Source organism: Mesoplodon densirostris, chromosome 13, assembly GCF_025265405.1.
Source record: "Mesoplodon densirostris isolate mMesDen1 chromosome 13, mMesDen1 primary haplotype, whole genome shotgun sequence".
Classification (NCBI taxonomy): Eukaryota; Metazoa; Chordata; class Mammalia; order Artiodactyla; family Ziphiidae; genus Mesoplodon; species Mesoplodon densirostris.
Genome location: NC_082673.1, coordinates 59,218,180 through 59,244,819, shown reverse-complemented (window position 1 = coordinate 59,244,819; position 26,640 = coordinate 59,218,180). Strand labels below are relative to the sequence as shown.

At 40.7% G+C, this 26,640-nt stretch overlaps 1 protein-coding gene across 1 annotated transcript in view; it reads right to left on the bottom strand.

Moving 5' to 3' along the window:
• The window catches only part of GRHL2 (grainyhead like transcription factor 2), a 115,205-nt gene that overhangs the window by 22,769 nt on the left and 65,796 nt on the right, over positions 1-26,640 (bottom strand). The window contains exons 8-11 of the mRNA XM_060116037.1: positions 18,121-18,279; positions 7,159-7,246; positions 6,527-6,666; positions 1,983-2,014 (exon numbers count right to left, since the gene is read on the bottom strand). Coding sequence (XP_059972020.1) covers positions 1,983-2,014; positions 6,527-6,666; positions 7,159-7,246; positions 18,121-18,279 — 419 coding nt within the window. The remainder of the gene's footprint in view (positions 1-1,982; positions 2,015-6,526; positions 6,667-7,158; positions 7,247-18,120; positions 18,280-26,640) is intronic.

Below are 26,640 nucleotides of genomic sequence, written 5' to 3'. Positions count from 1 at the left end.
ATCCCCATTTTACGATGGAGGACACCGAAGCCCAGAGGTCAGGGAGGTGGCCCCAGGCTTCACACTGGTGAGCGGTGGCCGGGAGTAGAACGCGGGCTTCCTCAGCTCAGGGTCAACATTCTTTCCATGACGCCACCCTGACCTTTGTAAACTATGGGAACAACAGATTACAATTGCTCGTGCTAAGCGTTTCTGTTCATTCCCCCCACTGGAATATATTACCTCTGTACCAAGACAAAAAGAACAATCTAATCATGTATTTAGAGAATTTGGAACTCAGAATTTAGAGGCCAAATCCTGGACAAGGCTCCGCTCCTAACCAGCTAGGGAATCATTAGGCTCTTTTGAGAGTCTCTGTCCTTTAGAGGGTGGCACACTTTTTCTGTAAAGTAAATATTTAGGCTTTCCAGGCTAGACGGACGGTCTCTGCTGCAACTACAGCTGCGTCTCTGTACTCAGCTCTGCTGTGGTAACACCAAGAGAGCCAGAGACAAGACACGAAGGCATTAAGGCGGCTGTATTCCAATTAAGCTTCATTTATGGGCACTTGAGTCTCATAACTTTCAAGTGTCACGCAATATTCTTCTTCTTTGGGATTTTTTCAACCATTTAAAAATGTTTGCAGACAGTACAAAAAGTATTGGGCCTTGATTTGGCCCTTAGGCTATAGTTCCCTGAGCGCTGCTCTAGGAAATGAGCTCAAGAATATCTGCTCCACTTACTTCACTTTGAAATGTTTTCAAGTAAATATGTTCATTGCATAGGGAAGAATAGGGAAGCCCTGGTTTGACTATAGTTTGAAAAACCAGTGATCTAGAGAGTTTAGTTATACACATGTAATTAATACAAACCAAGACTTTAGTTGTATATAAGTAATGTTATGTAGATGAAAGATGAACGTAGTTCTAGATTGCTTTAAGAGAAAAACAGCATCCAGGTCATGAGAAGAAATTATCCCAATATAATCTCCAACTCATGTGGTTCAGAACATATGTATTTCTGAGAGCCAGGTTTAAGGAGACTATTAACAAATCTGGTGGTACCCCCTGGAGGGGGAACTAAGATGTTGAGAGGTAAAACTATGTTTGAATGAGGAGGAAAGGTTGAGACTTATCCAGAGAGCAGAAATAGAGCTAATAGGTCAAAAGAAGACAGACATCGGTTCAACAGACAAACTTCCTGGAGCTGGAACTGGCCAACAGTATCATGAGCTATCTCATACAGTGAGAATATTCAGAGTATTCCCATCACTGGGAACATTCAAGTAGAAGCTGGCTGACCACCTTTCAAGGATGCAGTATATTGTGCTACATTGCCTAGAAGACAGGGTCAGCTAAATGACCTTGAAGGTTCCTTTTGGGCTCTAAAATTCTAGGATTCTATACAATGAGTTAATGAATAGAAAAGCACTATGCAGAGAGTTGATGTGCAAGACACTGGGAGCCTTCAGTGCCCCTATGTAAACCCTCTCGTCCCTACAGTCCTAAGGACAGTGACAAGGTTCTCAGCCTGCCCAGCTCCCATCCAAACGAGTCTCACCACTGGCCCACACAGCTCACTCCCCAGAGTGAGGGCTTCAGGAGGCATGTGGTAGGGGGGCCCCAGGTAGCACTAAAAGTAGGACAGGCTGTGTCCTTGGCTCCTGCCTCAAGCTCAGCTTGATGTTGTGTTGGGGCCAAAGATTTCAGTAATTGGATTATCAGTGAAAGGGTGGAATCAAAGAGATGTATCACCTCAAAAAAACAGCTAGTTCTTCAAAGGCAGATCATAGGAAGGAGAGAGGGGTAAAGAGAAACCTGGAAGGAGAATGGTATTCCCCAGCCTTCTTCCAGACAATCCCCAGAGTCAAGCCTTTCCTAGCTCTGAGTCTGGAGGCTGAGCAGACATTCTCACTCCCTGCCCCATTACCCTGTGCTTGGAAACCCATTTCTACTGACATGAACTGACTTTGGGTGCTTGAGTGAAAAGACCGAGTGCCTTACCCTTCTCGTTCATCGTCCGTGTTGTAATACACCTGTGGAACAAAACAACAGCCTTACTGTAGGTTGGACACAAGAAATGGAAATATATTACATGATGCACAGACTTTCCTAAGGCATTACACTGTCTCAAAAAAGACAAAAGACAAATCTGTTTAATGATGCTGCACATGTGTGTCTGAGGAAATACAAATTTAACCTCTTCAGTCTCTCTAGGGTTAATTCTTAGATTTTAATGAACTAAAATTGGAAATCAGATTACCTATAGCCCTAAGCCAAATCTTGCTTTTGACATTAAGGAAATATTTTAGCAAGATCTAAAAATCATTGTTTACAAAGGCCTTGAAGCAGGGCCTGTGAGTAACCAATCCCATCCAGTCCACAGGAGAGCTGACTCCAGACAGAGTGCTTTGGAGAAAAGAGGGGAACAGGAAGTCCCCACGGCAGTAACCCCAGGCCTCTGTTTTTTTCCCCAAAGGGACCTGGGTTACCCTGGCATCCCAAGACCACAAAAATCTAGGAGTCAACTACCCTCAGGCCAGGAAAGGTCATTTAGCTCTAGGAGGTGTTCTGGCCAGAAGGAAAAGAAACTTCTTTCGGTGGTCAGCATGGCAGCAGGCAGAATCAGATTTAAAGACATTATGAAGCATCCTTATTTTATGCAACTCTGGAAACCCAGAGGAGATCTGCTATGTATGTTAAGTCCTCTTCATCCAATTATTTATGACAATTAATTGTGGGCCTTTTGTGAGCTTTAACTATGTGCTGCAGGACCATTTCCATTTGGGTGAAGAATGAAACTCAAGTTAGTATCCAACATTCACACATTAACTTCAAAAGTCACCTCTGGTTCTAGTCCATTTCTTCACTGTCCCTGCTGAAGCCACCTGGGAGAGAAACAGCTGTGTCTAGACTGACACTCTCCGTGGAAGCTTTCTCAAAGGCCCGTGGCAGTTCCTGGGAGGATGCCAAAGCCACACTTAGTTATATAACAAAGCTGGTTACCTGGAACTCTTTGGGAATGAGTCATTCTAGTCATTAGCTCGGATTTCCACAGGGAACTTTTTCCTCTTACACTTTTTAATGTCTGTGGTTGTATTGTATACTTTGTTTCTTCTTAAGCAGAGAGCAATGAAGGTAACACATTTCCTCCCCAGATCCCAAGTTTCAGTGTGGCATCAGAGCACTGGGATGTGCTAGTAATGGGACTGTCTATTTAGATGCATATAGAGTGACCCACATAAGCAAGGGAGCCTGAGCCATAGCACTGGACACACAACTGGATTTGGAGGAAAAGTTCCTGATGTTGGCTTGTCTTTTGCTGGTTTCTTTAAACGTGGCATAACACATCCACCCTGCTGCACCACCCTGGTAGGGTAATGGACAGCTCTCTGCAAAGGTGACTGGTGACCCAAAGCTGGAAGCAGCCTTCTCTTAGGTGTCCTCCTGGCCTCCTGAGCAGCCTCTGCTGCACCGTCCCTATCATCTCCTTGCACTGTCATTTCTCCTCCTTGCACGTAATGACCCACTGTTTCTTCCTGGTTGGCTGTAGGGCTTATTGCACGAATTTAATGTTTAGACAGTGTTTCTCAAACTTTAGAGTGCATAAAAACTATCTGGAGAACTTCTCATAAATGCAAATTCCCAGAGTCCCCCTTCAGAGATTTCAATTTGAAAGGCCTGGAATGGAACTTGGGAACCTGCATGCTTATCAAGAACGCCTATGATCTGGGGGGTCGAGGGTTTACAAGCCACAAGTGGGGAGACGGTTCTTGAGGGTGTGAGGGAGGCATGATGTCCTCCCTGTGTTCAGGTGTGTTGAGGAAGGCTCATACCCGCCAAGTACATGTTATCCAGTGGGATGATGCCTCTGCCTCCCACAATTTCTCCCAAGCTCCCCTTGTCACTTCTTTTTAAAGGCATTCCCGACAGAAGCCACAGGGCGTATCAGGACTTCAGTGTGAGGAGAGGGAGACTGAAGATCTCCACAGTGCCTGCACGTTGGGTTCATGCCCTCATATGAGGTTTTGATAACCGTCTGGTGAATGTACCAACCCACAAGTGAATCAGTGAGATAATGAGGGAGCAGGGGACATGTGGGCTGATAGTGAAAAGCCTGCTCCCCAGGCCACGCGACCATAGCTGAGGTGCCTTCAGCGTGGCTCGGAGTGCTCACCGACCATGCAAGCTAAACAGCTGCTTGCTCCGCAGTTGTGCAGGGCCGCCACGTGGCTCATTTTACCAGGCTCACGCCTGCAGTGGGGACCACGGGCTTTCCTCCCCTACCCGCCCCTGCTCCCTTATGGTAAAACTGGCCCAGCTTTTGATCTGCCACAGCTAGCTCTCATTTTGCCCGTCAAAGTCAGCCGAGCCCCATCCCACGCCCACTTCTCATGCCACCGCACTGCCCTCTTCCCTCCTGCCTCTGGACCCATCTCCCAAGGCTCCCAGCTTTTCTAAGAAAAGGCAGCCGTTAAAGTTCCAGCTACACAGCAGGTGCTCCTTTCCTTGGGCCAAGCAAGTTGATCAACCACAGGACATTCACGCATTGTTCCAGGGCACAGAAGAGTGTGTTCCTTTGTTGCCTGGAGCCCAGGCAGGCTCCCTAACTGAGCCCCTTAACTCTGACTCCAAGGCCACAGGGGAAGCCTGAGGCTCCTCAAGAACAGCCCCAGACAGCAGAACTTAACTTCACAAGGCCACAGGGGACGCTGATTGGGCAGCTTTGCAAATTGCTGCAACCAACCAAGGGTAAAGGCTACACTTTCCTTCGGATTCAGCCACAGGCTAGGAGCCCAGCTCAGGACACGGAGGGAGCAAGTGAGGCCAGAGGACTGACAGTCACGAGCAGTCAGATTTGGTCACTTTTCCTCTTAGGATTCATTTACAGCTTTGTGTATTTCAGAGAAATCTTGCCAAGAGAACAGGTCAGGCTGTCAGTTTTGACACTGGGCTGAAGCCAGAATCACAACAGTAAATAATAAGAGCAATTTAACTCCATTTTCCCCTCTCTCCTGGAAGGTGTGGATACCTAGCTTCAAAAACTCCCATGTATTTACAAAGACTGTAAATACACAAATCACCATCATGTTCTTGGGAATTAAAAAATAAGAATAAAAATAGGTGCTGGCTCTCATAGCTTAATAAATCATAATATTCTTTCTTTCTTCTTTGTGTCCTTTTCCTATCAAACAAGTAAGACAAGATGGGAGTGCTAAATTTTAGTGGAATGCACTCTAAGAAAAAACTATGGGTATTTTGTTGCCATGTTGTGTCAAAAACAGCAACTTTTTAAAAAAAAACCCTGGTTGTACAACTGCTTTGTCTCATACACAAAATATTCTCCAGAAAGAGAAAGTTAAGCTGATAATGATTTCTGCTCCTAGACTAAGGTCAATTCTAATGAGTGTCTGAACACTTAGAATGGAAGAATAACTGGAATGTGCCATTATGCACCTCCTTCTCAACAGACCTTTCCTCAGAGGACTCTGAGTTTAAAAGAAAACTAATCAATACAAGAGTCACTAAACCCAATTGGTTTGGTGAAAGACAATTCTGGCTAACACTGGGGAAGTAATTATCTCACACAATTTTAATTCATAACATAAAATAAATAGTACTAAAGACATTAGAAAAAATCATCCATCTCATAGCCCTACTCATCAAGTATTACATTTTGTCTTGTTCAAATTCAGGTATATATTTGGAATCACAGTATAGATACAAATGGCTATTGTACTTTTTTCCCCTCTGAACATTCATAATGAGTTCCTATGTTGCTACATAGTTTTCATAATTATAATTTTAGTGGCCACATAACATTTCATCTACCATAATGCGTTAATTATTGTATCTTTATATTATAATATTATATAATATTATATTATAATATTATTTATATTTATATATTATATATATATTATATATTATATAAATATAATATTATTTATATTTATATATTATATTATATATATAATATATATAATATTATTTCTATAATTTCACTTATAGATATACCTAGAAGACAGGAACTGTTTTTAAAAGGCTTGTCTACAATCTCATTTTTCTCTTGGTGTAAAATTATTTACCTATTCAATGGAAACTGTTAATTTACTAAGGGAAAAACTGTTGATAGAGTTTTATTTAATCAAAGAATTTTTCCTCTTGGGCAAGTTTCTAAAGTTGTGTGTGCAGTTCAATTTCCCACCATTAGATGGAGCTCCATCGCATCAGGTGGATCCCACATGACAAAACTAACAAAACAAAACTTTTCTTACAGGTTATCAGCCTTCTTACTTTCTTCCTCTTTCATTGCCTTGTCAACACTTCGAGGTTATCAGCTCACTCTCACCTTCCCCTTAGTAAGTTGGTTTCCTCTCCTGAGACATTCCTGTCTATAAAATTCCATTTTCTGTAGGGAACAGCTGACTTTTTGTTGAATTCATGGGTTTTATGTTTAAGATCAACAGTGCCTGAAGTGATGCTGTCTTAAGGCTCTACCAGCCCAGTGAATGGATGGCAGGTGGATGTTAGCAGGGAGGCCATACCTGTCCTGTCCTCTGCAGGTTTGCAAAGTGAACATCGGGTATGAAGAGCACGGGCTGGGAGTGCAGATCAGGCATTGTCTTGAAGTAGGTGATGTCACTCTTCTTCTGTAACGGTATCGCCGCCAACTTCCCATCAGAGGCTGGACACAATCACAAAACCCATACGTGAGAGGGTTGTGAACGACTAAGAACTCTCACCTGTAAGATCTAATCTTAGCTAAAGTTCATGACTGTCTCCTATGAAGCTTCCCAAACGCCATAGATGTGAACACACTTTAAAAGCCTCCCCTCTCCCATCACCAAACCAGCAGAAAGAGTGTGGACTTGGCATGAGCACTTCTGAGGGGCAGCTCCGGTCCCCTCTTGCCCTCCTGTCCCTCTCTGCGCCCTAGATTCCTTGTCTGGAGAAGGAGGATGTTGGTCTCCTTGACATTGGAAAATCCCTCCTAGTTCGAGCATGTGATCATGTGATTCTATTTACTTTAAACGGGGACAGTTCACCCCTTCTCCACTGCTAGGGAAAAGCAAGCCATCCCTTGCGTGTCCATATTTTACCTGCAACCCACTTCTTTTCACCCACTCCCCAGTGGACCTGGCCCAGACAAAGCCTACCCCTTCACAGCCACACTCACAGTTGTTGCACTGGGCTTGGGAGGCCTGGCCTTTCCCCTTCTTCCTGTTCTGCTTCCTCTCTTCGTCTCGGATTTTTCTTTCTGCTCCCTGACAGGGAAAAACAAATGCAGGCAATGCTAGGCATGTTACCAGAGCAACTGTCTGCACACAAGCCACAGGGATAAGAAACAAAACGTGGGGAGGAGAGCCAGGCAGCCCCGTTTCCATCCTCCGGCGAGGTCAGGCCCCCACTCTGAAGGCTGAGACTGCTCCTTAGTTTACAGTCCATTGTTGACCTCCAAGGGATCCCACTCTTCCCAGAGTTCCCCCGTTCCCTATCGCAGTGAAGCCGGTTAAGTAATTTTACTGATTATAATAAAATGTTGTAGGATGAAGCATCAGCTCGTTAACATGATTCCTGGACACGGAGGGGGTGGATTAAAGTTGAGTGCAAATTCCCTATAAAATTTTTCCTTTGCTCGTTGGTATGGAACTCTAAAACATCATTACAGTAGGGGAAATGAGGGAGGGCATAAGTGAACTACACAGGGTTTAAGGTCATTTTGCACATACAAGCATGATCTGGGGTTCTGTGTTACTATGTTCATATGCTCTTGGAGATGGTGCTCAGTTGACCAACTAGAACAGAGGCTGGTCTGTTTGCCTCCTGTTTGCTCCTCTGTTCCTTGTCCTTTGACTTCTTCATTGGCTTCTCTTGCCAGATCCATCTGACTTAACCAGTTGACCGTCACCTTATGTCTCTTGCCTTCTTGGCCTTCCATGATTCTTTGAATATCTTCTCTTTCTGGTCAGCTTTGCTAACTCACTTTCCTCTTCTCACTCCCCAAATACAGACATTCCAACACAGTTTCCTTTTCTTTTCTCTCTCTCCATTCTTATGACAGAAGAATTCATCTACACCCATATTTCCATGATGCCCTAGAAAGGTGATATCCAGGTACACACTCCCAGCCTAGACTCCTCCCCTAGATTTCAGATCTGCATTTACTGGTCCTGCCCTTTGTGGCAGCTATTTAAGGAATAGTAAAGTAAGGACTGGCCAGCAACCTCTACCCCTAGAAACTGCCCCCAAGTTATCACACACAAAAGAGATAGATTTGAGAGTATACAACTTACTCCTTCTGTTAAACACACAAACAAATCGATTAAAAAGCAAAGGACGAGGGGACTTCCCTGGTGGCGTAGTGGTTAAGAATCCGGCTTCCAATGCAGGGGACACGGGTTCAAGCCCTGGTCAGGTAAGATCCCACATGCCGCAGAGCAAATAAGCCCACGCACCACAACTACTGAGCCCACGCACCTAGAGCTTCTGCTCCACAACAAGAGAAGCCACCACAATGAGAAGCCCACACACCGCAATGAAGAGTAGCCCCCACTTGCCGCAACTAGAGAAAGCCCACGCGCAGCACTGAAGGCCCAACGCAGCCAAAAATGAAAATAAATAAATAAATTTATTTTAAAAGGAGGTGAAGGACAAGTTGGTGAAAATACTTACAATAAAATATCATATAAAGTGTTAAATCATTAATATATAATGATTCAAATGAAAAAAACAACTAACATACCAATAAAAAAATAGACAAGAGCCATGAAATAGGCAATTCACAGAAAAGGACACACAAATGGTTTGAATTAAAACATTGAAATATAGAGTTTGCTTATCAAATTGGCTTTTTAAAAAAAGCTGATTCCCAATTCTGGCCAAAGTAAGGCCATGACACAACAGGGATATATGGTCAATCAAGGTATCCATCATGGCTTTAGAGCTAATTCTTGAAGAATGAGTAATTACAGCTAATCCTGATGGGGCACTTCCTCTGTGGCAGGTGAGTTCTAAGAGCTTTACATAGGTAAGATTTGGATAGTTATAATAGTTTAATCAGATATTTTAAATACACATTTTTATGCCAAAAAACTTCTTACTACCAAAAGGGAGTAATTATTTCACAGTGCTTCAAGTTTTGAATTGTCACTGATGTTTATAAGCCATAGAAATTCATAGAAAGAGGGAGAAAAAATATAGAAATACTTCCTTTGCAAGTCTCTTCAAGATATACTACGGTTTTGTAGAGTTTTTTGTCTAGATAACGTATAACATTTTCAGAAAATGAAGTGTTAAATGCACAAACATGACTTTGTTCAAGCGGGTGTAAAATATAAGCAAAAGGCCCCTATTCTTATTGTGTCCAAGACATTTTTCTCTGTATTTGCAAGTCTGTACAATATGGTATTTAATGTAAGCAGAAATATGGAAATTCATCTATATAAATTACAACTCACCAAAGACATACCCCAAGGTTTGTCAAGCAATTTTATTTTTAAAGTGGTGTTTTATTTTGTACAATTGCTATGAGAAAAAGGTCTGAAATTAATCTGTTTCAGGATTTATATAGGTTCAATGTCAATTATTAGGAAATAGAGTCACCTGCTTAATATTTTACAGGTATTCTTTGATATGCCAAACCCAAAGGATTAACATAAAACATAGAGTAGCTCTCCATAGAGCCTAGTCCTAGTACCACATCTACGTAAGAAATTTCCTGCCCAGAAGGCTCAGATATCAGCACACCAAAACAATTCTGATAGTATCCAAACTTAGGAGAGCCACAGTTCTCATATCTAAAATAAGGCTTTGACTTCACAATGACCCACGGCAGCTTTGATATACTCAATTAACATAGAGAAAGCATCCTTGAACATGACCTTCCAAGAATTCCTTTCCTTCCTTTGATTATTTGTGACCCAAAGCTTCTAGAAAATAATCCTTTCACTCTCATTAAAGCACAAAAAAGTCTAGTTCTTCCAGAATAGTATATTTTCTGCAAACACCAAATTTATCATTTGAAAATAATTTCCCCCACTTATATGTTCACTATGGAGTGTTAAATTTGAAAAAAAAAATATGCCTGAGGATTTCCTGATTATATTGTGATCACTTTTGCCACCTTTTGAGAGGGGATGGCTATCTTTATTTTTTTATTTGATACATAAATTGCTTCTCTTAAATTTATTTTAAGAATGTGGCCTTCAATAAAATGGATAACCTGGAAGAAATGGACAAATTCTTAGAAATGCACAACCTTCCGAGACTGAACCAGGAAGAAATAGAAAATATGAACAGATCAATCATAAGCACTGAAATTGAAACTGTGATTAAAAATCTTCCAACAAACAAAAGCCCAGGACCAGATGGCTTCACAGGTGAATTCTATCAAACATTTAGAGAAGAGCTAACACCTATCCTTCTAAAACTCTTCCAAAATATAGCAGAGGGAGGAACACTCCCAAACTCATTCTACGAGGCCACCATCACTCTGATACCAAAACCAGACAAAGATGTCAAAAAGAAAGAAAACTACAGGCCAATATCGCTGATGAACATAGATGCAAAAATCCTCAACAAAATACTAGCAAACAGAATCCAACAACACATTAAAAGGATCATACACTATGATCAAGTGGGGTTTATCCCAGGAGTGCAAGGATTCTTCAATATATGCAAATCAATCAACGTGATACACCATATTAACAAACTGAAGGAGAAAAACCATATGATCATCTCAATAGATGTAGAGAAAGCTTTCAACAAAATTCAACACCCATTAATGATAAAAAAAAAACCCTCCAGAAAGTAGGCATAGAGGGAACTTTCCTCAACAAAATAAAGTCCACATATGACAAACCCACAGCCAACATCGTCCTCAATGGTGAAAAACTGAAACCATTTCCTCTAAGATCAGGAACAAGACAAGGTTACCCACTCTCACCACTCTTATTCAACATAGTTTTGGAAGTTTTAGCCATAGCAATCAGAGAAGGAAAAGAAATAAAAGGAATCCAAATTGGAAAAGAAGAAGTAAAGCTGTCACTGTTTGCAGATGACATGATACTATACATAGAGAATCCTAAAGATGCTACCAGAAAACTACTAGAGCTAATCAGTGAATTTGGTAAAGTAGCAGGATACAAAATTAATGCACAGAAATCTCTTGCATTCCTATACACTAATGATGAAAAATTAGAAAGTGAAATTAAGAAAACACTCTCATGTACCATTGCAACAAAAAGAATAAAATATCTAGGAATAAACCTACCTGAGGAGACAAAAGACCTGTATGCAGAAAATTATAAGACACTGATGAAAGAAATTAAAGATGACACAAACAGATGGAGAGATATACTATGTTCTTGGATTGGAAGAATCAACACTGTGAAAATGACTCTACTACCCAAAGCAATCTACAGATTCAATGCAATCCCTATCAAACTACCAATGGCATTTTTCACAGAACTAGAACAAAAAAATTCACAATTTGTATGGAAACACAAAAGACCCAGAATAGCCAAAGCATTCTTGAGAAAGCAAAACGGAGCTGGAGGAATCAGGCTCCCTGACTTCAGACTATACTACAAAGCTACAGCAATCAAGACAGTATGCTACTGGCACAAAAACAGAAATATAGATCAACGGAACATGATAGAAAGCCCAGAGATAAACCCACGCACATATAGTCACGTTATTTTTGATAAAGGAGGCAAGAATATACAGTGGAGAAAAGACATCCTCTTCAATAAGTGGTGCTGGGAAAACTGGACAGCTACATGTAAAAGAATGAAATTAGAACATTCCCTAACACCATACACAAAAATAAACTCAAAATGGATTAAAGACCTAAATGTAAGGCCAGACACCATCAAACTCGTAAAGGAAAACATAGGCAGAACACTCTATGACATAAATCACAGCAAGATCCTTTTTGACCCACCTCCTAGAGAAATGGAAATAAAAACAAAAATAAACAAATGGGACCTAATGAAACTTCAAAGCTTTTGTGCAGCAAACCATAAACAAGATGAAAAGACAACCCTCAGAATGGAAGAAAATATTTGCAAATGAAGCAACTGACAAAGGATTAATCTCCAAAACATACAAGCAGCTCATGCAGCTCAATATCAAAAAAACAAACAACCCAACCAAAAATGGGCAGAAGACCTAAATAGATATTTCTCCAAAGAAGATATACAGTTTGCCAACAAACACATGAATGAATGCTCAACATCATTAATTATTAGAGAAATGCAAATGAAAACTACAATGAGATATCATCTCACACCAGTCAGAATGGCCATCATCAAAAAATCTACAAACAATAAATGCTGGAGAGGGTGTGGAGAAAAGGGAACCCTCTTGCACTGTCAGTGGGAATGTAAATTGATACAGCCACTATGGAGAACAGTACGGAGGTTCCTTAAAAAACTAAAAATAGAACTACCATACGACCCAGCAATCCCACTACTGGTCATAAACCCTGAGAAAACCATAATTCAAAAAGGGTCATGTACCACAATGTTCACTGCAGCTCTATTTACAATAGCCAGGACATGGAAGCAACCTAAGTGTCCATGAACAGATGAATGGATAAAGAAGGTGTGGCACATATATACAATGGAATATTACTCAGCCATAAAAAGGAATGAAACGGAGTTATTTGTAGTGAGGTGGATGGACCTAGAGACTGTCATACAGAGTGAAGTAAGGCAGAAAGAGAAAAACAAATACCATATGCTAACACATATATATGGAATCTAAAAAAAAAAAAAAGGTCAGAAGAACCTAGAGGCAAGACGGGAATAAAGATGCAGACCTACTAGAGAATGGACTTGAGGATACAGGGAGGGGGAAGGGTAACCTGGGACAAAGTGAGAGAGTGGCATGGACATATATACACTACCAAACGTAAAGTAGATAGCTAGTGGGAAGCAGCCACATAGTACAGGGAGATCAGCTCGGTGGTTTGTGACCACCTAGAGGGGTGGGATAGGGAGGGCGAGAGGGAGGGAGATGCAAGAGGGAAGAGGTATGGGGACATATGTATATGTATAACTGATTCACTTTGTTATAAAGCAGAAACTAACACACTATTGTAAAGCAATTATACTCCAATAAAGATGTTAAAAATAAATAAATAAAAATAAGAGATAACTGAGGTGACCACCTAGAGGGGTGGGATAGGGAGGGTGGGAGGGAGATGCCAGAGGGAGGAGATATGGGGATGTATGTATATGTATAGCTGATTCACTTTGTTATAAAGCAGAAACTAACACACCACGGTAAAGCAATTATACTGCAATAAAGATGTTTAAAGAAAAAAAAAAAAGAATGTGGCCTTAACCTATTTAAGTTGGCTAAGGAGGTAGTTTGGAGGGATCTCTTTAGCTTTTCATAATCTCCAACAGTCATTGTCTCCAAGATCATTCCAAACAAGAATTAATAAAGAGAAAAAAATTCTTAAGAGAATGTGGCTTTATTCTCAAGTTTTGAACAATATATAGTCACTGTCTTCAGCAATATAATTCTTGTCTTTCAAAAGATAATGGAAGTAATTAAATACGGATATAAAGATATAGACATAAGTATTGATATAGGTACAGCCATATAGCAGATCCTGAATTTTTAAATTCATAAACATATGTATTTCAATAGAAGTATCATAATATCAAAAAAAGGTAGAGAAGGACTTTATCTTCATCTGCAGTCTCACAGGTGCATTAATTAGAAATCAAGCTGGGGAACTATAAATAGTGCAGAATACCATCTGTTTAAAACTGTAGACACTGACTGGGAAATTTATACAGTTTTAAATGGAATAGCTCTTAATCTCTTGCTTTAGAGGATAATTCAAATTAATCTTTTGCATTTACACACCCATTTGAAAAGTGCAAGAATTAAACTTTTTCTCTTTTTAATTTCCCAGGTGTGAGTTTTGCCTGGATTTTGAAATCAGAGCTACAAATATGATGACAAATTATAGCAAAAAAATTTTGTTTCTAGCTTATCAGAAAAATTAATAGCACTTAAGGTTAATACACCCTGCTTGCCCCATGAGCTTTCTTCCTTATGAGTTTCCTAACACTCAACATTGGGAAACATAAACTAAAAACTACCCACTAGAAACTCTTTACATCACTAGTTTCTTAGAGTCCCTCTCATTCTAGGGCATAGGTGAACAACAATACAACTCTATGTAGTCTGCATTTTTGCTTTGTTTTGATTTTTAGTATTTATGACCTCAACACTTGAAAAAAATAATTATACGAGTATCCCTTAAGCCCTCTCTTTCCTACTTTCAAATCCAACTCTGACATAAAGGTAAATGGATTGCCCAGGGCCGCCATTCAATCCTTCCCTCCCTTTCTCCTTGATCCTAATCTTTCTCCTCCCTTCCAAGAAGGAGATTCACTGAGGGGGATTCTACCATCTCCCTTGAAACTTCTGGAATAAAATAAGGAATTCAAATGGTTTAAACGTTCTCCCACATGTAGTTTAAAACTTCCATGCTGTACGTCATTTGAAAATGCTTTCTTAATGTTTAATATGCTGAATTAAAGGTATAAGGCGTGTGAGTTTGGAATCAGATGTGGATTTGCGCCCAGCTCCTCTACTTTTTCACCGTGTAACTCTGGCGAGTTACTTGTGCTCGCTGGTACACAACAACTGTGTTCTCTTCTACACAACAACTGTGTCTTACTGATTTAACTGTGTCTCCTCTGTATCGTGGGGGCTGCCTAACTGTCCCCGAGAGGGCTGTGCTGCTCTGACGCGTAGCACTAACAGAAGTCATTATAACCTGAAAGGCTATCGAGATTTTAGAGACACTGCTATGCCACATGTCCCTAAACTCAGTGCAGTCCTAGTTAATGTATTTCCTTCTCTTTTCTCATGACCATCTCTGCCTCTGTTCACAGATGCCCACTTCTTCCTACTCTCTATCTCTGCTAAACTACAACTCAGACATTTTAATGGCATGGTAGATCTTTGATCTACATCTGACTGTAGCACCTTTAAGAGTGCTGCAGTTCTGAATTAGCCATTAACCTCTTTTTCCCCTTCCTCTCCTCCCCCCCGGGGACCTATCTGAACCCACCCTTTTACGTCCAGTTAACACCTATAAGCAGTTGCCAGCTTACTCTATTTTTCATATTCTCTCCCCACCCTACCCAATTTTTAAAGAATTGTACTATGTCTACACTGTCAGAACATATCACGTTGCCAATACTGTCTTTCCCATCACTTAGAATTAGATCCAAGGTAAATATACACATACCGCTCACCATCAGTCCTTTTATCAATGTCTTTACAGTCATATTGGTGTCTAAAGCTTGTTCTTTAATAGATTCCTCAAGAAGAAATATTCCCTGGATTTTTTGATTGTTCGTTTGTTCGTTGGTGGTTTTGTTTCTTTGTTTTATTTTGTTTTGTTTTTGCCTGTCATCTTTATAATTGAAAGTCAGCTTGGCTGGATATAAAATCCTTGGCTCACATTTTCTTTATTTGATTACTTTAAATATCATTGTCTTCTGACAAGGTGTTGCTGTTGAAAAGTTTGATGATAGAAGTTTCCTTATAAATGACTCCTTATCTACTATAAAATAGATGGCTAGGGGCTTCCCTGGTGGCGCAGTGGTTGAGAGTCCACCTGCCGATGCAGGGGACACGGGTTCGTGCCCCTGTCCCGGAAGATCCCACATGCCGCGGAGCGGCTGGGCCCGCGAGCCATGGCCGCGGAGCCTGTGTGTCCGGAGCCTGTGCTCCGCAACGGGAGAGGCCACAGCAGTGAGAGGCCCGCGTACAGCAAAAAAAAAAAAAAAAAAAAATAGATGGCTAATAGGGACCTACTGTGTAGCACAGGGAACTCTGCTCAGTGCTCTGTAGTAGCCTATATGAGAGGAGAGACTGGAAAACAGTGGATATATGCATGTGTATGGCTGATTCACTTTGCTGTGCACCTGGAACTAACACAACATTGTGAATCAACTATATACTCCAGTAAAAATTAGTTTAAAAAAATAAATGACTCATTGTCTATTTTATTTTTCTTAGATGCTCAAAGAATATTTTTTAAAAGATACCAATTGTACTTGAACATTTGTTATTCTTTTTAAAAATTTTATTTATTTATTTATTTATTTTTGGCTGTGTTGGGTCTTCCTTTCTGTGCAAGGGCTTTCTCTAGTTGTGGCAAGCGGGGGCCACTCTTCGTGGCGGTGCGCGGGCCTCTCACTATCATGGCCTCTCTTGTTGTGGAGCACAGGCTCCAGACGCGCAGGCTCAGTAGTTGTGGCTCACGGGCCTAGTTGCTCCGCGTCATGTGGGATCTTCCCAGACCAGGGCTCAAACTCATGTCCCCTGCATTAGCAGGCAGATTCTCAACCACTGAGCCACCAGGGAAGCCCTCAAAAAATATTTTTAAAGTCATCCTGGGTCAACTTTCCCAGATGCATGGTAGCCCATTTAAAAACGTATAATTTTTATTTTAAGTTTTCCTGATTTATCATTTTTAGCATTTCTTCTGTTCCATTGTTTTAGCTTTTTTCCTGAAAGATACATATTATATGTCTCTTGGATCATCTTTACCTCTCTTCTATATCTATTATTTTCTCTTAATTGTTTCTTCATTTCTTCTGATTTTTAGAATTTTGCTATTTTCCAACTTGTATTTCTATTAAGGCATTCTCTTTTCTTATTCACTCCTGTGTTGCCTGTAGTGTAGTCTTTTCTTCTGAAATATTTTAATCTTTTACTTCTAAATTCTTTCCTGAATTCTACCATATCTCTTTTCAAATCATTCTGCTCTCCAAACACCTCATGTCTGAGTTTTTCAAACCGTGATTTATGCTGCTCTTCATAATTTCCATGATTTTGTTAATTTCAACATTTTAAAATTATGTTAATTTTAAGCCCATTTTTGGATCATTAGGCTATAGGTTTCACCTGTTTTGTGGGCATGTCTTTCTGGCACGCATCCATTGTCCACAGGAAGTCAGTCTGATTTTAATTATTTATTTCAAGAGATTGTATGGGATTCAACTGTTTTTCTTTTCTGCTGGTCATTTCTAAGAGAAATGAGAGAACTAGGATAATTCTTCTAGCTTCATGGCTCTCATGCTCCTGCTTCAGTTGTGTTCACAAAGTGATAAAAGAAAATAGTCCTGTATTTCCTGAGATCTGCCTACTCTGTACCTTTTCCCCTCTTCCTTTTTATTTGGAACTTCTCTTTCCTTTGAACCTTTGTTTTTTTGTTCAACTCAACTTGGATTCTACTCCCAGCAGCCTCTTCTCAGAGCAGGATTTTATCCTACCAGGGAGCTTCAATTTATAACTTTCCAGAGTTTATAGAGCACAGAACACTTCAATGTTCTGTCCCCTTGCACCCACCAGTAAATTGAAGTCTGTACAATCCATCCCCTCCCACCCTAGTTTCACATATTGTCCTCTGATGGCCCACTTCTCTCTCTGGTACCATGGGTCACTTTTGTAGGTTCCCTGTTCTTTGGTCATCAAGTGGGCCCATTACTTTCTTTCACGATGCCGACATCACACAGGTCTTGAAATTGTTGATGCTTGGTCCCATTCACATTTGGGATTTTGTAAGGGTCTCTTGTCACATAATCACGGGATTTTAATCTTTGCCATTTTAATTGCTCCATCTTTTATGAGGAGTTTCAAAAAGAATCAAAAACTACATCTTCTGCTGAAGCATGTTTGCTAATGAACTTATTTTAGAGGTGCCATTTCCATTCCAAAAGGCTGTAGCTGAGACCCCATTTAACCCATAAATTAATAGTGGTTACATCGATATGTTCTGGGACAGGATCTATATATCCACTAAAAACAATCTATTATTTCAGTTATCTAACTAAATCAGACTCATAGCACAGTGCAATGTCAATCAGTCATTAAACTAGTGGTAGAATGATTTACTGAAAAAAAAAAAGACAGTTGATTGATGACTCCCTAGATGTCTAATAGGGACTGAGAATGAAAGATTACCACTCCCACTGTGATTGGTAAGTGATTATTTTGACACCACTAGACAAGAGAAGGTGACAGGGGGGAAATGTCATTAAAGTAATATCTAATAACAAAAATACCTTTATGACAAACTGTCATCTTTACTCACTTTGTCGCAGAAGACCTTGATCTGGCAATAAGCTCTATGAATGGGTTTATTGCTACGATTATTATAACTGTATGTATCAATCTGAATCATCAAAGGAAGTCCTTTCACTCCTTTTTGGGAGGAGAAATCTGTACTCAGGCAATTCACAGTGATGAAAATCTGAGGGAGGAAGAAAGAAAGGAAAAAGTTCACAAGTCACCATAAAAAAGATCTATTTTTAAAAAATGCATAAGCCTTAGACTTAAAGTCAAAATATTAAATAAACCTATAAGGACAACTGAAGAATATTTGGATATGCTCACATAAAAAAGTATTAAACACATATAACATGATTTATTATATAATTTATAGTTATAAATTTATAAAAATTTTTCTTTTATACTTAATCTTGAAACAGACAATTTAAATTACTTCTCTTTAACTATATTAGCAAAGTCTTACTTATTTTTCAAACATGCATAAGTTAGCTGGGTAAAATGCTGTCTCCTCAATGTATTAAAGCTGTCACTTCTAATAATTATATCAATTTCTCTAATCTCTGACCTGCGAGATAAAAAAAAAAAGAAAGCTATGCAACACCTTCCTTTGCACCTTATTGCACTGAAACATAGCTATTTGTTTACACATCTGTCTTTCCTATTTGTATGAGAGTATGAGATTTGAGACAATTTCTTATTATTTTTGTATTACTGGTACTTGATGTAGTGCCTGGCAGAGAATAAGCATTCAATAAACATCTGATGAATGAGGTCAATGAGTTTATCTAGAAAGCCCACTAGATTGGGAGTCAAAAGCCCCAGGTTTTAGTCCCAACTCTAACATTAAGCAGACTTCAAGCAAGTCACTTCTTGTCTTTGGTTTTCAATTTTCCCTTTAACTCATTTTTAAATCTCTCCCTGAAGAACAGAATATAAATACTAAGATACTTTCATGTTAGTGAAAAAGTAAAAGAAGGGCTGGCAGAGGTAAGACATGGAACAGGAGGAAGGACAGGTAGTCAAGTCACCAGCATCCTCATCTTACGTCATGAGATAGCAAGAAAGACAACAAAAATGACATGAATCCGAAAAAATGGAAACAAGCAAATAATTAAAGATTATAGCACTGCCCAACAGAACTAAAAATAATAATTTTATTAGGAAATATTGGCAGGAATAGAAGGAGAAGTACAAACGGCTAAATTTATCCCCCTTTTCTATAGTGTGTAGAGGTCAATATATACCATTTAAAGTTGATTTATCACGAACTAGGGATATGAGGACAGCACCTAGATTTATGTGGTAACTACATGAATAGTAAGAGGCAGTCTCTGGGAAAAAACGGGCACACTATATTATATCCTTGATACTATTTCCATTTAATACCATATGTATTACTTCTATTTAACAGAAAACTTTAAACTCACTGTTTTAAAATTGTACAGTTATTTATCCTGAAAACCATTTCATTGGATGTATTATCTGACTCTTGTTTTATTTCATCCCCTTGGAATTTTTATTCACCTTCAAACCCTTGACCTGAAGCCTTTCATATCACAGCAACACCCCAGAGAAGAACCCTGCAGAAAGCAAAGAGCCACTGCCATGAGCTGCATTTTAAAGGCCATTCAAATTTTTGATCTAATTCATTTTAAGTCCTATGCCTGTAGACCTTTGGTAATTTATACAACCAGATCTCTCATTTTTAGTGCTATATCTATATAAAGATCATTTTAATCATTTAATTTTTGAGTCCCTTACTTGGCGACGAGAAACTAGCAAGGCACCACATCAATAGCAGTCAAGGCCAGATACAGGTTTCAGTGACATGCTAATCACAACAACTATGGACATCATGCCACAGGATCTCACTTCTTCAGCTGCATCTGAAAAATGAGTGCCTAAAGATGATCTAACATCGAATATGGTCATTTTATTCATTCATTTCATTTATTCATTCACTCATTCATTCTTTCTATAAATATTAACAGAAGTCCACAGTAGGTCAAACACAATATTAGAAACTGGGGATACAGAAGAAAGTAGGTCCCAGCCTCATGAAGCTGACAGTCCAAGGGAAAGGCCAATGAGTAATCCAGCAACGACCAACACAGGGTGGTCAGGGCTCCCCTAAGAGAGATGAGTGCACAGGCCATGAGAACACAGAACAGAGCACCGAACTTGGAGGACACAAGTGAAATACAAAACCCACAGAGACACTGGGCTAAGACCAGGGATTCCATAAATATCTGTTTATTACTTAGGAATGGTAAAGACAAAGAGTAACTACAGACGCAAATGTCAAATGATTTAGGAGGGCTGAGTGATGAAGACCACTCAGAAAGAATATGCCATGTTTCTTATGCCTGTTTCTCCTACCGAACTTCCAGGGTAAAAGTAGACAGAAAATGCTGTCTACTGCTCCTGGAGATGCCCTAACTGCAGAGAACATTCATTCATGCCACACATATTTTTAAGTATCTACCACGTCTCTGAGACTGTGCTAGTTACTAGCACAGATGCACCAATTATGGTCCCTGCAATCACAGAAGTTGGAGGCTAGATGGGAAAGAAAGACAACACGATGGTGCTCTAAAGATTACAATAACTTCACTAAACCCCGATCATTAGATCAAAAAATAAAAGCATACTTTTCTGGGAACACTTGACTTCTTTTATTGTTATTGTCATTATTGACAATGGGGTTATCTTGGCCAGAAGCTATAAATAAATACAGCTTTATGTCAGCAAATCAAATGATTACTCTGGGATCAAATGACATGGTTGTTCCTACCTAGGGCTACGTATTTCATGTAGAAATCTTCCTGTTGGTGACTGTAATCCACAGGGTCCTCAACCAGACTAGTTTTTTTCCTCACCCTCATAAATCCTGCCTAGTCCTGCAGAAACCAGAAGAGAAAAGTGTTCTGTATTTCCTAAGCTAATAGGATTCATGGTTGGGCTTACTGATATATCCATACGTCACTTACAGTGGACATACACTCAGAAAGGCAGGAAGCAATATTAATCGTGGCCTTGTCAGCTCCAAGTCTCAATTAAGAAAGCTTAGCTGATGGAACATGTATTTTTATAGGGGCCACTTGAGTAGGACAGATCCATTGAAATAATAGATGCTTACTGGCAATATCCTATAATACCTACAAGAAATCCTCCTTGGAGGAGCTGTAACGATCAGCCACCCAGTAGACAAGGTCTACAAACTGGACTCTACCACTAGGAGACACTTAGACTTAGGTCCTCTTAATGCAGAAAGGTCCTTAGAAGAAGACCCAGTGGGCCTTCTTTGATTCATGGCCTCCTGATTCCATAAAAAGTAAACAACACGAGAATCTGCCTTCTCTGCTACACTGTGTTGCCAGCTCCCAGACTTATCCTAACAAGCAGGGGTTTTACAATAGGGTTGGCACTGCTTTCTTCTTGCCTGGCTGTCTGACCCAATAGCAAAGCACAGTCTATGTGCCTGATGATATCAATCACAGTCTCGCTGTGCTGCACTTAAAACCTGAATGGTTGAACTTTAACTGCAATTATGGGGGTTGGGAAGGCATGGAAGGACATTAACTAAAACCTCAGCTTGGGACTGATAAGCATTAATTTGTTTCATCTTGCAAACCCAACCATGTCTGAGCTCTATACCCAGCAGGCAAATGTGACAACAAATTTCTTGGAAGTTTATCTACAAAGCACTGTTTGTAAATGTGTATCACAGAAACTTAGGGAAAAGGTATGCTTTCCCTCACCAGTGTTCGTCCAAATGTCAAGCACAGAAAGTTCTTTTTAACTTTAGTAGAAGCCCTAATTATGTAAAGAAATGCCATGAACAATTGGTCTGCCAACCAAGAGTTATGAATGTTATTTTCCTATCATTCTTACAGCACATAATTTATTTTTTAGAAAAATTTTAATTGAATCAGGTCTATCCAGGCAGATAATAGATACAATTTTAATTCTGTCATTGGTTCAAAGATTGATTCAGATAGAAAGGGCATTTGTAAAGTTACCAAGACCTTTCCAGAAATAGAGGCAGTCTCATGAAAACTGATCATTTTTAATAAAATCATTTTTTGACACATGAATTGCAATTCCCATTTTGTAGTTCCTACACAAGAAAAGTGACTTTACCCAGGTTATAATACCTCTCAGTTGTGCATTATGTGTGTAGTAAGAATTATTAAAACAAATACAGATTAATGTGCTTTAGAATTGCTGCATTAACTTGATTATTAACTCCCAAGGTTTTTCTGAGAGTTTGCCATTAAAATACATAGGCCAGGGCTTCCCTGGTGGCGCAGTGATTGGGAGTCCGCCTGCTGATGCAGGGGACCCGGGTTCGTGCCCCGGTCCGGGAGGAGCCTGCATGCCACGGAGCGGCTGGGCCCGTGAGCCATGGCCGCTGAGCCTGCACGTCTGGAGCCTGTGCTCCGCAACGGGAGAGGCCACAGCAGTGAGAGGACCGCGTACCGCAAAAAAAAAAAAAAAAAAAAAAAAAAACATAGGCCAATCTTGATTTACAAAGCAATTTGGGATTTAAAAAATCATAAGGTCCATGATTTGATGGAAATTGTTTATTTTCCTCTTTAAACAATTGTAATTTGTATTTTCAAGAAGATCCTCTGATTAGAGACTAAGAAAGCTACTTATTTCCTAAGGTTGAGACTCTTAAGAGCTCTTTTACAAGAAATTGCACACACATTAGCCTCCAAATTACAGACATGGCATATAGCAAGAAATCAGCATTTTCGCTGTAAAATGAAAACAATATATTAATACGTTAAGTGTGCTCTTGCCAGTTTCCATACTCTATTTTCTTTCTGGTTCTTAGAATTATTAAAGACCTTATAGATGGTTTTCTCACATTTCAGCATTTTTTCCCGTTTATATGATTGCATTTGGTACAAATGCAAAGCTAAATTGAGACAGAAAGACAAACTAAAAGTAAATAATATTAACATATGAAATCTCAGTCTTGGGCAATTATTCATTTTCTCCATGCGTTAATTCATCAAATATTTATCAAATATCTTCTCTCTGTGCCTGGCATCATGCTACAAGGTGGGACACAAGAAGGCTGAGATTCTCTGCCCTCAGAGAGTTTGCGATTTTGTTGAGTATCTAAGAAACTCCTAGATTTCCTGACACCTCCATTATATAGATATAGCTCCTTTAGGGAATGATTTAAAACCTGAGAATAGATTTCTTCATTTTCTCCTACGGATACTGTGGGTGTGCACAGATACACTTTTGGCTTACGCACATAGTCTACCACATTTTCCATATTCCTTTAGTACTCAATATTCTCCATTGCCAGAATATGCCCAGCTTGTTCCCCATTGCCAGTCTTTGCTATGTGCTGTGCCCTCTACCTCCAAGGCTGGCCCCAGGATCATCACTGTCCGCTCCTTCTTCTCGTTCAGGTTTCAGTCCAATGTCAACTCTTCAGCAATCCCCACCTTGGCCATCTAGAACTGTCTCCCTCCTCCTTCTCCCGCCTCTGCCCACGCCCTACCGTGCTGCTCTTTTCTGGTTGCTTCATAGGACTGAACATTATTTGGATTTATCTTGTTTCTCTGTTTAGTGCTTAATTATCTGTCTGCTCCATGCGACGCTAAACACGTAAGAGGAGGGCCCTGTCTGCCTCAAGCTCACTCTACTCCCAGTGCCAGGCCCATGGGAGATACTCAACAAATATCTGTCCAACGAATTAAGAGAAAATTACTTTTCTAAATACACATTTCCCTCTTTATCCATGTTCTCGCTTTCATAAGCAAAACATCCTAAGAGTCAGGATTGCTCTGTATAGCTGAAGTTGTCAAGATAATACAGCAGAGTTAGCTGCTCTGACCACATTTATCCTCAAAAAAATGTTATCTATCTGTATATCAACAAACACAAGTCTAGCACCAATTATATAATCAGTATGAATGTATGTAGGTACATATGCATGTATGTATTGATACATGTATATATGCTACTGAAGATGTTGTATACAGATGCTACAGGAGATATAGAAATCTATGGTAGGGCCCTGCCCTCAAGGAAGAGGGGAGACATAACGTCTCTCAATACACTGTTGGAGTGTACAGAAGTAGGAACTAAGTTGAATATCTCAGGCTGTACATACTGTAAGAACTTGAAGAAAAGGAGAGAGCTCAACAAGGGAAGATTTCCTATAGGTGTCCTGAGCTAGAAAAAAGAGAGATGGAGGAGAAGAAAGTGCATCCTGGCTCTCAAAAGAGGGAAGAGACCAGCCTAGTGGGAGGTTCAGAGGGAGCCTGAAAAAAGGCCGTTGGGGAGAGAAGAGGCCAACCAAGATGCTTGCATCACTGTGATCAGGTCAGGAACACGTGATGAGGTCAAGGGTGTATCACTGAGGCCAAGGGCAGATAGCACTGTGGCCCCAGTATCCAACATCCAAGTTACCAAGAGGACAGTGAGGACTAAGAAAAGACCACCGGGATCAGAAGTAGAGGGTCTGTGCCCCTTCTGGAGGCCCGACTCCTGGAGGGAAGGACAGGAAGCTAGATTTCTGGGGCGAGGGAGCCAGGACACCAAGGTGGAGAGGGAGCACCTCGGCTGGGGAGTCTGGCAGAGGCAGGAGGCTGGGCAGGACAACGGGCAGCGGGGCCACGCAGAGGTGTTCTTCCAGGATGGACAAGGTGTTCACACAGCAAGAGAGGATGAACATGAGGCTACGGAAGGAGGCTCTGTGGGAGCTAAGAGCCCCGGAAGCAGGGATTACATGGGATCAACTCACAGGGGAAGTTTTGTAAGAGGAAGGAGCGTTCTATGAAGCTGGAGGGCGGAATGAGAGGGAAGCACAGCAAGAAAAAAAAGGCACAGGAGACTCAACATTACGTCCCTGGTGCAAATCCTGACACTATGGCCTTGGACTAATTGAACCTTTCTGGGCCTCATGTGCTTCATCTTTTAAATAGGTATAACAATCCCTAGCTTGCTACTGTGACACTTTAAAATGAGATCACGTTGTTGTGGGTTTTTTTTTTTTGCAGTACGCGGGCCTCTCACTGTTGCGGCCTCTCCCGTTGCGGAGCACAGGCTCTAGACACGCAGGCTCAGCGGCCACGGCTCACGGGCCCAGCCGCTCCGCGGCATGTGGGATCTTCCCGGACCGGGGCACAAACCCGCGTCCCCTGCATTGGCAGGTGGACTCTCAACCACTGCGCCACCAGGGAAGCCCCTGAGATCACGTTTTTAAACTGTAAAGTGCTACAAAAATCTACGGCAGCTTCCTGTGCCCACCATGATCTCCATCTTCTCAGACGGCTGGTCACCCAGCCAGCCCTACTCTCTGACTCCAAGCTCCTCCTCAGCCCCATGGCACAGTCCACAAAGCCCCATACATATTAGCTCCCCAACTGTCAAGGCATTTTGTGATGTTCTTCCCAAATGATTCCCAAGTATATTAGTTAGATTCACAGAACTCAAATAGAGAGATATCTTATGAAGGTGAATGGATTTTTGAAACATAAAATCTATCTCTGTGGGACACTTTTAAGGGGTAGAGTCATAGGCTTTGGTGGGGAGAGAGCGAGGGCGACCTCTCTCGGGCAGGACCGTCCTCGCTCTGCCAATGGCCAGTCTCTGCCACTCAGCTGCGTCACCTGAACAGGTCTTGTGAAACAGCACCTCGGGACAAGGAAAAATTTGGACATTGTGTAATAATGGGTTGGCCTGTTTCATAAATAATGAGCTCTCAGTGGGAGGAAGAATTTATGCAGAGACTGAAAGAGACACTCACTCAAACTTCTGATCATTTGTTATTATTTTAAACCTTTTCTGTTCATGTTTAATACTTAAAACTTGTTTTGAGTTTGTAATATCTGAATCTAGCACAAAGTTCAAAAGGGCAAACGTGGAAACCACACCCCCTCCCCCACCGGCATTGTTCCCCAACTAACAGCTTCTTGAGTATCCTTCACACTTTCTTGCGCATCCTTCTAGAAACAAGCTATGCAAATTCATATCCTTTCCTGTTCTATACAAATGGTAGCACAGTAAACACACAGTTCTGCAGCCTGCTTTTTCCATTTGACAAGATATTTTGAAGACAGCTCTTTCTTTTTCTTTTTTAAAAGAACCATGATTATGGAATAACAATTTCTTTAACATGAGGCTGTTTCCAGTCTTTTCATCTTGTAAACAATGCTGCAATGCATGTTTTCAACATGAGCACATATAAATTACCGGCTGTAGGTAAAGGCCATGTCACCAACTATTTTGAATCTGACTTTGGACTTCACTCTTCTACCGAGATTGCTTTCTTCCAGGTCAGCCTTCTCAGTAGCATCCTTATAAGCAGGGGTATGCAACCAGGAGGCCTGGTTACAACACGTTAAGACTCTGCCCCCTTGGAGTTTCCAATTCAGTAGGTCTGAGGTAGGAGGTCCTAGCATCTGCCTTTCTAACAATTTCCCAAGTTGCTGCTGCTGCTGTTTGTGGAGGCTCAGGCTGTGAGAAACCACTGCCTACAACACCCACTTCACTGGCCACTTCCTCCTCT